This window comes from Silurus meridionalis, chromosome 4 (assembly GCF_014805685.1).
Source record: "Silurus meridionalis isolate SWU-2019-XX chromosome 4, ASM1480568v1, whole genome shotgun sequence".
In the NCBI taxonomy this organism is placed as follows: Eukaryota; Metazoa; Chordata; class Actinopteri; order Siluriformes; family Siluridae; genus Silurus; species Silurus meridionalis.
The window spans coordinates 4,974,560-4,987,694 of record NC_060887.1 but is presented as its reverse complement, the minus strand read 5'-3'; the positions used below and the strand labels follow the sequence as shown (position 1 = coordinate 4,987,694).

Below are 13,135 nucleotides of genomic sequence, written 5' to 3'. Positions count from 1 at the left end.
ATTTTATTTTTAATTACTGAAAATGCTACAAAAATGTCAAATGATAAATTATAATAGATGCAAACACACAAAAATACAAATATTACAAAACGATGTATATATTAATAAAGATTATTTAACAATAGATATAATCAAATACAATGATAAAAAATCCCTAATTGGGATTAAAACAACAACCTGATCATAAATAACTATAGATTATAATAGTAGTAAATCCACACAAATAAACAGTAAAATGAGTCGCTCAGAACACCAGCAAGAAATAATTAAAGGAGCAGAACTGGAAGAAACAGCAGGACTGGATGCAGATGAAGGACTGGATGCAGATGAAGGACTGGATGCAGATGAAGGACTGGCTGAAGGAGATGGACTTTGAAATCCAGGCTGTAAAGACACATATTGTATATTATGAACTTAAACATAATGATGATGATAATGACATATAAAGGTCTTTTTAAATGACATAAAAGTGCAGGCTGTATAATGGTGGGGGTGGAGGTAGGGGGCGCTACAGCAGTAGGAGTGGAGTAAAGCAGGTGGAACACTTGCAGCAGGTGGAACACTTACGACCTGGTAAAAGAACAATAAAGAGTGTGGAACACAGGTTTTATTTACCTTTTAGTCTTGATATTTTTTACAGATTTAAATAAGAAGAAACATTAAAAATCTAACATTCACACATTAATATGTTTAATCCACAATCATCTCTGTACACTAGTGAGAGTCTGAGGGCAGAAGTGAAGTGATATGAAGATCTATAAATATAACACACTTTAACACACCTGAGCAAAAACCAAAGTCTTTTACACTGATCTCAGTGCTTCCACTATTTGATCACTGGATGAGAAATGGGAATAGATAAAGCAGATATTGTTCTATATGATATTGCGCGAGTGGAGGTGTGAGGAAACTCTGGCGGGCGCTAAAGAGAGGATATTAAAAATAAATATTGCAACAATGCATCCCACAGCAGAGGACATTTAAAGCACATGAGTGTGGTCACAAATATAGTTGTGCAGGTCCACAGTGACGTGACATGAAAGAGATGATCACCTGAAAGTCTGAAATGAACACTTTAGGAGGGTGGAATCCACAAAGACGTTTCTGTGGTCCACCGAAAAGTTTCGACTGGTCGTGGACCTGCACTGGACATTTCTCCCTCTGTACAAATAAAGACCTTTAGGTTATGGGACCTGTGTTTAATCATGTTCTCATACACATTTTAACAGCACAAACCTTATAAAACAGATCCAACCATTTCTTCTGACGGGGAACAGGTGTGTTTCCAGCTTCAGAGCCAAACCCCAGTGCTGCCAAACCGCCACAGACGAGACGTCCACTCATCGTCCTCTACCGCCGCAGACGAGACGTCCACTCATCGTCCTTTAAAGCCTTGTGTGAAACAAACACAAACAAACAAACACAGTAACGTAATGAATGTACAACAGTTTCTTTAAAGATCTTGTTTTTAATATTGTACATCATAATAGACGACAGCATGAAAAGTGATGCAACATACTGCACTGATGAGCTCAGGAAAAAACACATTAATGTAAATGTAATGCACGTATGAGAAACTTTTTTTTACAGATACTTGAATCTGTTGTTGTTTGTCAGTAATTTAGTACATAATAAGAGACATTATGTTTTGACTGCGGCCCGTGTGCTGGTGCTTTCATGTAACAGGGTGGAGCAGGTAATCGCTGAGTCTTGGCCGTGTGCGTGTGTGGTCACGTGACAGCACATGTTAAAATCCTCTCGTTTGTCAAACAGGGCGGTGAGACCCTCAGTCTAAATATCATGAGATGTAAAACAGTTTTGCATCTTTCACACTGCGCTGAAACAAATAAACCCCTTTGGATTTCACATCCAACACCTTAAACTCTCGGCCATTACATTAAATCTCATTAAAAAGTCATCATGTAAGAGTTCTTGCCTCAGCTGAATACCGCACTTCCTAAATATTCTGAGTTAATGCTCTGAATGTCCTGAATAATGTGTCTGATTTTAACCGAGTGACAAAAAAAGAAACAAATTCACTGCAATACGTCACGCAGAGCAACATGTTGTTCTACAGACACCGTATTGTTCCTGTTGTCGTGTAGTTCCTTGTGTATGATGTAAGACTTGGTGGCAGCAACGTCCAAGAAGTTTAAAAAGATCTTTCTGACCCTATTTGTTCTTGTGGCTAACACTTCATCTTAGGGTATTTAATTCCTTCCCCACATTGGGCAAGAAAAGCTTTTGCACTGGCGCACTGAGATGACAAAAGTTTGTGTTTATCACGGTGACACCACTAAATCTGATACACACAAAACGGGGGTGGAAATGTGTGTACTCCACGTTCCACACAAACGTTACAGACACGTTCCACACAAACATTACAGACACGTTCTACACAAACATACAGTGGGTACGGAAAGTATTCAGACCCCCTCCGATTTTTCACTCTGTTATATTGCAGCCATTTGCTAAAATCATTTCAGTTCATTTCTTCAAAATCTGTGTTTTTCTGTAAATATGGGGTGCTGTGTGTACATTATTGAGGAAAAGAAATGAACTTAAATGATTTTAGCAAATGGCTGCAATATAACAGAGTGAAAAATTTGAGGGGGTCTGAATACTTTCCGTACCCACTGTATACAATCAATACATAGATAGATACATACAATCAATAGAACCACATGGTATTAAACTGAGCGTTTGTGTGTGTGTGTGTGTGTGTGTGTGTGTGTGTGTGTGTGTGTGTGTGTTTTGTTGTTAATGTTGTGTGCTTGTAGATCTGGTCTTTACTCACAGATGCTGAAGGAGCTTTTACTGAATTCTAAACTTGTGCTGGTTTCTCCTCCACAGCTGGAACTTGAGCTGCAGCTGGTTTCTCCTCTACAGCTGGAACTTGAGCTGCAGCTGGTTTCTCCTCCACAGCTGGAACTTGAGCTGCAGCTGGTTTCTCTTCTACAGCTGGAACTTGAGCTGCAGCTGGTTTCTTCTCCACAGCTGGAACTTGAGCTGCAGCTGGTTTCTCCTCTACAGCTGGAACTTGAGCTGCAGCTGGTTTCTCCTCCACAGCTGGAACTTGAGCTGGGTGGTGGTACATGGCCGTTCTTAGTTGGTGGAGCAATTTGTCTGGTTAAATCCGATAACGATCGAGACTCCGGCATGCTAAATAGTTACGCGGCCCCTCGCGGTCGGCGTCCAACTTCTTAGAGGGACAAGTGTTTGGACTCTGGGTGTGGTGGTTCCTCTCAGTCTCGCGCTCCTTACGAGACTTAAAGTGTTGGATGGAGCTGTAACACAACAGAGACACTGCTCTTACACACTGCTGTTAGTCTTTATGCCGACACCAGCAAAATTACCCCCTGATGCTGACTGAAATCCCCTCATATGACCAAACCCACACTTTATATTAATAGATTTCACTTTATAGCTGTTAAAAAGTTTGCCATCAAGATTCTCTTTTGCCAAATTTGCCACCTCTCTTTATTCTCTTTGAAACACTGAGTTTATTATTTATTTTTAGAGCTGCAACAACTAATCTAATCAATAATGAAATTGGTTGTGAGCAAATGCTGTGATCCTCATCATGTGAAAATGGTGTAGTTTAATGAAGTGTTATTGTGTAAACTGTTTGTTTGTAACCGGGACTCACACTGGATCTGTTCTGTCGTGACTCATGAGCATCAGGTTGCGCAATCGACTCGATCACATCATCATGATGATTTAATTAAAACGGTGCAAACAAACACTAAATCTAAAAGCAGTAAAAAACAGCATTTGTACACTGATGCATATTTTTCCTTTTTTTTTTTATACATTAAGTCTGTTAACTTGCTGCGTTTCTCCGTTTCATTCTCTTTTTATAGCATTTGTCTACAACAGTAACTTATCTGTTCTAAAAAGTGATTTACTGCGGCTTTAATACGTTCAAATGCTTGTTTTCAATTTTTATATATTTAATGTATACATATTTCATTATTATGCAAAATGTTATTTATTATATATTCTAGATGATTACTGTAGTTTTTTAAACAAAAATTATTTAAAAAAGTTAATATTTTATATAGATTTTTAAGTATGTTTGCCAACTTGCCATCTGTAAAATATAATACAAATGTTGATTTACACAAATTGCTTCATCTTTCATACTTAAATGATTTTGTATGATTAATGATATACAGTTATAATAAACAAAACATCTAATTATAAGTTTGTTTTTTATCCAATTGATCTAAAAAAATCATTAGATTAATTAATTACTAAAATAGCTAGTTGCAATATTTATAATTATTGTAATTACAATTATTATTGATAAACAAATCCCCCATAAAAGCCTCAAACAGGTGGAAAGGTGATCAGGAGCATCAGTACCGAGTGAAGAGAAGAAAAGTGATCTGTTCCTCATTTATTGTCTAATCCTGATCATTAACATCAAATTCATGGACTTGCAGGAAAAATGAAAAAGAAATGTTGCAGTGAGCAGAAATGGAGCTTTCGGCTAATAGTGTAGGAGAACATCATCATTAGCCTCATGCTAGCCGGGTTTGCTAGCGCTGTTTTTGTGTTAACTAGTTTCTTGGATTATTTGACACAAATTGACCAGAAGACGAATACATTCAATTATTCTTTATAACGATATTTATAATTTATTTATAGCTCACTAAATGTAGAATATTTAACCTGCGGATGAAACCTATTGAAGCTAAGATTAGTTAGCCGGCTAGTTAGCCTAGCTCAGTGGTTCCTAAAGTGTGAGTCTCGGTGTTGAAAAGAGAATTAAACCCATAAAGACAAAGAAAGTCACCGTTTCAGGGGTCTTACAGTCGCTCCATCCCGGCAGAGGGTCTTCATCCTCCACCTGGAACACGGAGTTTCTCCCGGAGCTCATTACTGATGATAAGTAGTGATGAGTCGGTTATGAACGATTCCTTGATTCTGAACGAGTCTTTAATGTGACTCAGAAGAACGATTCGTCTCTAAGAGTGATATTTTCTACTGGACGCGCGTTCGTTCATTTTCATAAATGAGATTCAAAGAACCGAGTCACTAAAATGATCCGATCTTCCCATCACTTTTACAGCAAAGGCGTGTTGATACTAGAAGCTCCGCCTCTCTGGTTGCGTCCGCATCCGTGATTGGTGCAGCAATTTTCCATTACACACTAATCAATAGAAACCAAAACAGAACAACAGTGGTACTTTGACCTACGAGTGCATTAATGTACGAGTTTTCCGAGGTACGAGCGGTCACTCGGTCGATTTCTTGCTTTGTTACGCAAGCAAAAAATTAGGTACAAGCTCGAAACGCCGCTGCTAGATGGCGAAACAAAGTGAGAAAGCGAAGATTGTGACTAAAATTAAGATAAGCAAAGAAGAAAAGTAAAAATTAAAAGTTTAGGGATACGTAGTGTACAAGAGTGATAGAGAGTAGCAAAAATTGAGTTTTCCATCCTCCGCCGCTTATCACCCCCGCACCACTCCGGGCATTTTCTTTAGCTAAGGTCGTCTCATCTCCAAGGAAAATACACTGAATAAAACCTTATTATATCTTTACATACTCTTTCTATTATGTTTTATACAAGATTTGTTATTTAGAAATGTATTTTCCTAATTTAATAAAATGAAACATAAAAACGGGGGGTCATTTTAAGGGTTGGAAAAGGATTAATGCCATTTTAAGTGTTTTCAATGGGAAAAATTGATTTGATGTGCGAGCAATTTGAGATAGGAGCTCATCCACGGAACGATAAAACTCTTAGGTCAAGGTACCACTGTACACGCCACAAAGCCATGCCCGTTTCCATGAAAACCAGTACACAAACAACCTCTTTTCTGGCGACCGGACAATCAAGACTGCTTGTGGATAATTTTTGAAATATTTAATAAAAACACACTTTATATAAAAAAAGACAAGTAAGTTTCTATTACTGTTTTTACTTTATTTATGCTGATTATTTTCCTGTAATATCACATTCCCAATGTATTATCTATACTGTAGAATTGTCTGTCATGTAATTTAATCACATTTGATCCATGTAAATCTCTGTAAACAAAATCAACAAGTGATAAACTGCACAGGAAAATCTAGTGTTCTATCTAAATCTTTTCTTTTCTTTTCCACAGAAATGCTTTAAATGCTTTATGTATTAAAAACCAGCTTCTGCCTTCAGTGTGTAAGAGAGTAAAAGCACATTATTACTGCATGATACAATTCTGTCAAATCAATTTGATCTTAGCATAAATCACCAATGTAAACATTCTAATGAACCTACATGTGTCAGGTAGGTACATGTGTGATAACAGTCAGGAGTTTGAGTCTGGAAAAACTGTGTGCTTGTGTGTCAGTTGTCAAATCTCCTCTCCCAGGAAATCAAACCCAGACCATCCTGAGAGCAAAGAGAGCTGCATCAGACATGCCCCACCCAGTGCTGCTAAAAAGCCTGCTCGATGCTGCAGCTCACAAACACACAAAACATTCCCTCATCACTAGTGCATTAAAAACACTGCAGGATTCCTGTGATGAGGTTTTATCTCCAAACTGGATTGATGCACTACTTGAGAAGATTAAGGCGGAGAAACAGTCTATGGGACATGAACTCCTGCAGTCTCTCTGTAGGGTTTATGTGGGATTGTGTCAACAGTGATGAGACTCACATAAAGCACATGCCCTCGCCTACAGACTTCTTAAAGAAGGTGAGATTATATTGACATTTCATTATATATTTACTAAAAATGATCCGGACAGTGATATAAAGAAGCCAATTGTGTTCTGTTTTTGGTTTTGTGTTTCTTCCTATAAAGTGTATTTTAAATCTGTGGTATCGTTTTGTTTCCTTCACAGACTCTTCTGAAGCCCCAAAACTGATAATGGTCATGGTGACAGCATGGCCAAGTGTTTTCTCCTGTTACAGCCCTTTATGCAGAGGCGTTCACATCGTGTGCAGAATGAAGGCATACGGAAAGATTTATTATTTGCTCAGCAAATCTCTGCACTGGGATACGGTAAGTAGCTGATTCTCATCACAACAGTCATCAGAACAGTCATTAAACATCGTTTTTCAACTGGAATTTTCATGTGTTTTACTGCACACTTAATCTACTTTTAATGACCAATGTCCATGTGATCTATGGTGCACAGTCATTATAAATTCAAGTTAAATTTAATTGATATTTCATTTTTTACTTAAAAAATTGTTTTAATTGTGTTACTGTCTGATACATAAACCCTTTAGTAACGTGTGGTCTTTTGCATGTGTATTTAAAATCTTGGGGTCATTTGGAGGTCATTTTCTAGGACTCCTCCTTACATAAGAGTAATAAATGGAGGTTATAAAAAGAGCAGAATGCACAGTTAGAGCTCTACCTCAGTATTTCAATCATCTACACTTGTGATTGTTTGTGACCTTTCAGTTATGATCATATTATTGTAAACATTCTTTCATTGATCTGGTTTTTAAATAAAAGATGTATTTTTTGCCAGGAGCCTCCTGGAGACACCTACAGAGCCATCACCAGCACACTGAAGGCTCTTCTGAAAGACAAAAGTCTGACTTTCCAGAAGAGCAGTTGGTATGGTGATGATCTCTGTCCTGCTGCTTGGGACTACGTATTCAGCCTGGACCTTCTCTGTGCACAACTGGGCTGGATTTGGACCATCTCCCATGTTATACGGTACTGAATGTGAAACTGCTTCAACATGTTTATTTCTCATCTTTCTAGTTTATTAAACATTAGATAAATTGCAACCTGGCAAATGTAAGACTCATATGAGACAGTGTGTGTCCCAAATACTGCAAATTTTCCATTCTTGTTGCATAAACTTACAATTGATGATATTCTATTACTGCCACAAAAACACTAAATATGTCCAATTTTTTTATTTATCAGAAACAGTGTGTGGCTCATCTTGAATACTTTGCTGAAACAAACACAAACAGAGGAAACAAAGTAAAGAAACGTCTCTGTAGCAGCAATTTTCAGGCTACTTGGTGAGTTTCCTGTGAATCCTGTTTTAGAGCATTATCTCACATTATTTCTGGATTCTTCTGTTTTTCACTCATGTTCTTTATCTCAAACAAGGCGACTTGGCCAAAATGGCCCTAAGGAGAACGTGGCAGCATCAGTGGAGGATCTAACAAAAAGCATAACTGAGTTCAGGGGACAAAATGGTATCGTTAAAGGATCAAATAAACACGTCCTTTATCAATCTTTATCTTTATTCTCTGATTTTTAGTTCTCTATCAACAGGAAAGTGCTTCAGCAAGTCCTAATTTATGATGGATTTTGTGTGCAGATTTGTCGTGGGAGCTGCAGCTCGCAGTGGTTTATGCCATTCATGATCAGGCACCCAGCAGCCCCAAAGTCGCTCTGAACGCTTTGGAATCGTGGAAGAAAGACCTCACAAAGCCCGTTCCTCCAGCCGTCACCAAGTGCCTGAAGCAGATCAGCTTTCTCTGTTCTCACATAAATACAAAAAATATTATTACATTAAATAATGTTTAATAGATATTATAATTTTTTTAAATATATTTTTGTACATAAATAAAACACATAATAGATCTGCACAGTGATATTGATCGTCTCTTTACAGTGGTGAGTCGTGCTTTTCACACCCAATCATCTGCCTTCAGTCCCAATCATCCTCTTAAGAACATCAATATGATGCCACAGCTGTAGAAACCATCATTATTATACAGCATATAATACATGCAGTATAACAGAGCGCATACAGATTCTTGTGATTTTCCTGCATTACAGTTTTCCTGGTGTTTTGAAATTAAGTCAAACTGTGTTTTTGTACAGATTCTACAAAGAAGATGCAAAAGTATAAATGGCTCAAGAAAAAACTTGGGTTGACCTTTATATAATGTCCTTTATACTGAAAAACCTTCAAAATGAGCGTGTTAATAACACGTTAACCCAAATTCATTTTAACAGCATTAATAGTATTAATGCACAATTAATGCAGCACGCATTTCTTCATTTTATTAAAATTAAAACCTTTAACGCAACACATTTATTCACAACGTTCCTCTCTTTACTCAGATAGTTATATTTTTATCATGCCGAACAAAATCTTAAATCTTGGAGAGGTTTTCCATACGAACTACGATGCCCATGGGGTCTTTTCTGATCAGGGAAGAATCACAGCACGTGTTCTTATTCAGTTTAATGCAGATAACAGACACGTATATATACACACACTGGAAAAAACCTGACCTAAAACTGTTTCTGATTGGGTGAGAAGACGTAGTAACCAGAGATATGTGAGCCCAGACAAGGGCATTCCATGTACCTTACATACTCACATCATAAAGATCCTATAGACACTGAACAGACAACATAAGAATGTGTTTAGAGAACCAGTGTGAGGCTCATCTTAATACTAACAGATATGAAAAAATGGAAAAAAAATCCATCACTAAACATTTGTTTTATTGATGCGTTAAGTCTCAAATCAAGGACCAGAATCCGCCAATTAAAAGCATCCGTGAGGAAACAGCAAAAGTTCCGATTGGTGTCATGATAATTTACGTACAGGGGAAGCTTGTATTGTGAGTAACATGATTTATAAATACTTTACAGGAGGAGCAAAAACTTTTTTTTATTTAACGCATTACGAGCAATAACTTGCATTGTGAACATCGAGCATCACACTAACAACATGCAAACGGCTCACGCTCAACCACTCAGCTTTCCTTTTCCCAAAAGTCTTGGGGATCATCAAGATGTTTTCTGGCAAAAAATAAGACGAGCCTTTACGGTCATTTTGCTTAGCAGTTTTCGTCTTTAAAAAACATTTTTGCCAGGTCTCTTCTCATGGTGGAGTCATGAACACTGACCTTAACTGAGGCAAGTGAGGCTGCAGTTCTTTGGATGTTGTTGTGGGGTCTTTTGTGATCTCTTGGATGAGTGGTCTCTGTGCTCTTGGGGTAATTTTGGTCAGCCGGCCACTCCTGGGAAGGTTCTCCACTGTTCCATGTTTTTGTCATGTGTGAATAATTTCTCTCACTGTGGTTCACTGGAGTCCCAAAGCTTTAGAAATGGCTTTATAACCTTTTCCAGACTGATAGATCTCCATTACTTTCTCATTTGTTTCTGAATTTCTTTGGATCTCAGCATGATGTCTAGCTTTTGAGGATCTTTTGGTCGACTTCACTTTGTCAGGCAGGTCCTATTTAAGAGATTTTTTGATTGCTAACAGGTGTGGCAGTAATCAGGCCTGTGTGTGGTGAGAGAAAAACTATTTCACACAGGGCCATGTTGTTTTGGGTTTTGTTTTCCCTCAATAATAAAAAAATATACAAAAAAAATATTTAAAATCTGCATGTTGTGGTCATTTGTGTATCGTTTACTAATATTTAAATTAGTTTGATGATCTGAAACATTAAAGTGTGACAAACATGCAAAAAAATAAGAAATCATGAAGGGGCAAACACTTTTTCACACCACTATATATATATATATATATATATATATATATATATATATATATATATATATATATATATATAATATGATAAGAGGATGGAGAGAAACTAATTATGGAGCTACCAACAGGCCAACAGCAACACTGCAGGAACTACAGGAATTTGTGGCAAATGCTGCTAACACCTTACATGTGACTACCGTATACTGTATTCTGTACAAGTCTGGGATGTGGGGTAGGGGCAAAAGGAAGCTTTTTTTTTTACAAAGAACAATATGCAAGCCTGTCTGTCTTCTTCTTCCTCTTCTTTTCTTTCAGCTGCTCCTATTAGTGGTCACCACTTTCAAACCAACCACCTGCATGTCTTCTCTCACCACATCCATAAACCTTCTCCTTAGCCTTTCTTTTTTCTCCTTAGCCTTCTCCAATAAACCCCATGTTCTACCGACACACACACACACACACACACACACACACACACACACACACACACACACACACCAATATCTCAAAAACCCAAAGGTGAATAAGAGAAATCTCAAAGTGACCTACCTAGTAGCTCAACTCATAGTCTAATCATAAAAAAGCCCCACACTATGGCAGAGACATTAATGCCCCCCGCCTGCAAAGCCACTGTCAACAAGAAGCTCTAACCATTATTTACTCATGTATGAATCCTAATTACACCAACAATCAGGGACTTCAAAAGCAGAAAATGTCAGAGCCTGCAACGTGACCATCAGACTCAATTTGTCATTACAACCGTGATGAGAAAAATGCAAAGCCAACTCTGTGCCATGAGGTGGGTTCACATAGCAACTCAGACCTCGTGGTGTAACGGTAGCACGTCTGACTCCTAATCAGAAGATTGCGTGTTCAAATCACGTCATGGTTTAGGCGCTTGCTTTTGGCCTCTTTTAGCAGCTGCTCGATCTGTGATTGTCTAATGTGGAGACTGAATTTGTCCAAAGTGGAGTCTGTCTCATCAAATTAACGTTAGTACATTATGATGATGATTATGATCAGATGTTTTATGACGTACACATTTTTTTCTAAGGAACTTCAGCATCTTTGGATGATGTAAAGCCCAAAGTGTGTTCTTTTAAAAGAGATGTAAATTGTGTATGTAGCACACTGTTGTCAGGAACTTTTACCATTGAAAGTCAGGAAGGTCATTTTCAGCTGTGAGGCCCAAAAGTGGGGCTGAAACCGAACAGGGTTCAAGAAACCGGGTTTATTTTCATATAAGTAACAGTATTTAGTTCAGTAAACTTAAGTTCATTTAAAGGAGAATTCAGTGCTGTTTAGTTCAGTAAAGTCTTCATTTAATCCTAAACTATTCCATTCATTAAGTTCAATTATCCTCAAATTAATATTTTTACATTCAATAAAAACAAATCATCCAGTTTTCATTGATGTTTATTTAGTGAATAATGCATTTAATAAACAATTGGTTTCACTCAGAATGACTTTTATTTTTAATAAGTAGTAAAATGTGTTTTTATAAAACTCATCTGAAGCATAAAGATACAAATGCACCAGTTGGTTAAAAGAAAACATTTAAAAGTAAAACATTTATTCCAGCTCATAAATCCTATAAAACATGCAGCATTAAACATGAACTTCCAGCAGATGAACATCTCATAATACTGTCTGGAAGTGAGAAATGTACAGGTTGTTTTTACTCCATACACATGAACTTACTTTGATCAGAAACACAATCATACTCCAAATCAATTAATCAATAAAGTCAATAAAAGAATCCCAAACTGCTGTGTGTCTTGTCCTCGCTATTAATGACGTCATTAGAGCTCCACTACTTCTAATTACCTGCTGTGACAGTGAGCTCTAATACACATCACACTGCCACCTACTGGTCATTTATGATTCTGCAACATTCATAGAGTCACTCCGGTCAACTTCCGGTTCTCAACTCGGATTCACTCGCTTTATACACAGTTTACAGCCGTTTTTATCTTATTTATGACTGTAATATCGCTCTTCTCTCAGGAACAACAGAAAAGCTGTGAAGACATGATATTTTATCCGCTCTTTACCTCTGTAATGTGCGCATGCGCATAGTGTCAGGTTAAGAGAGACCGGGTTACGTCACAGACGGAGGGCGGGGCATCTCCCTGTGACGTCACAGTAAGGCAACGTCTATAATTGGGAACGAGTCTCTGTTTCTCTCATTTCCGAGGTTTTTGCTTGTGAGTAAAGAGGCATAAACATGGAGCTCTTCAGAAGGTTGAGAGAGTTTTTTCAAAACAGAAGAACAAAGAAAACTAAGCAGATTGCTGAAATGAAGGAGAAGCTGGAACACATGGAGAAAGTAGAGAAAGACTTGGATGCATTTTCTTCTCTAATGATAGAGAAGATAACAGAAGAGAAAGAAGAGAAAGCCATTCTGCTACAGACGGTGCAAAAGCTGGAGGCTACTTTGGCTTCTGAGCGAAAGCAGCAGGAAAAGTATATAACTGAGAGAAGCCAGAGCTGGGCGAGAGAACAAAAACAACTGGAGGAACGTGTTGCTCAGCTTGAGGTCACTTTGGAACAGACCACCATGGAGCTCCAGTCTTCCCTGAAAATCCATGAGGAACTGGAGAAAACTGTAGAATGTGAGAGAGAGAGCTGGAAGAGAGAACAAAAACAACTGGAGGAACATGTTGCTCAGCTTAAGCTCACTTTGGAACAGACCACCATGGAGCTC

At 37.8% G+C, this 13,135-nt stretch overlaps 2 protein-coding genes across 4 annotated transcripts in view; one reads left to right on the top strand and one right to left on the bottom strand.

Annotated features, from left to right (window-relative positions):
* Window positions 1–13,135, bottom strand: part of LOC124384584 (little elongation complex subunit 1-like) — a 294,671-nt gene that overhangs the window by 133,416 nt on the left and 148,120 nt on the right. The window lies entirely within an intron of this gene.
* LOC124384650 (little elongation complex subunit 1-like) lies at window positions 6,614–8,057 on the top strand. The gene is made up of 4 exons (XM_046847687.1): window positions 6,614–6,689; window positions 6,838–6,998; window positions 7,477–7,667; window positions 7,884–8,057. Exons 2-4 carry the CDS (start codon window positions 6,864–6,866, stop codon window positions 7,945–7,947), a joined length of 390 nt encoding a protein of 129 aa, XP_046703643.1. The 5' UTR covers window positions 6,614–6,689; window positions 6,838–6,863; the 3' UTR covers window positions 7,948–8,057.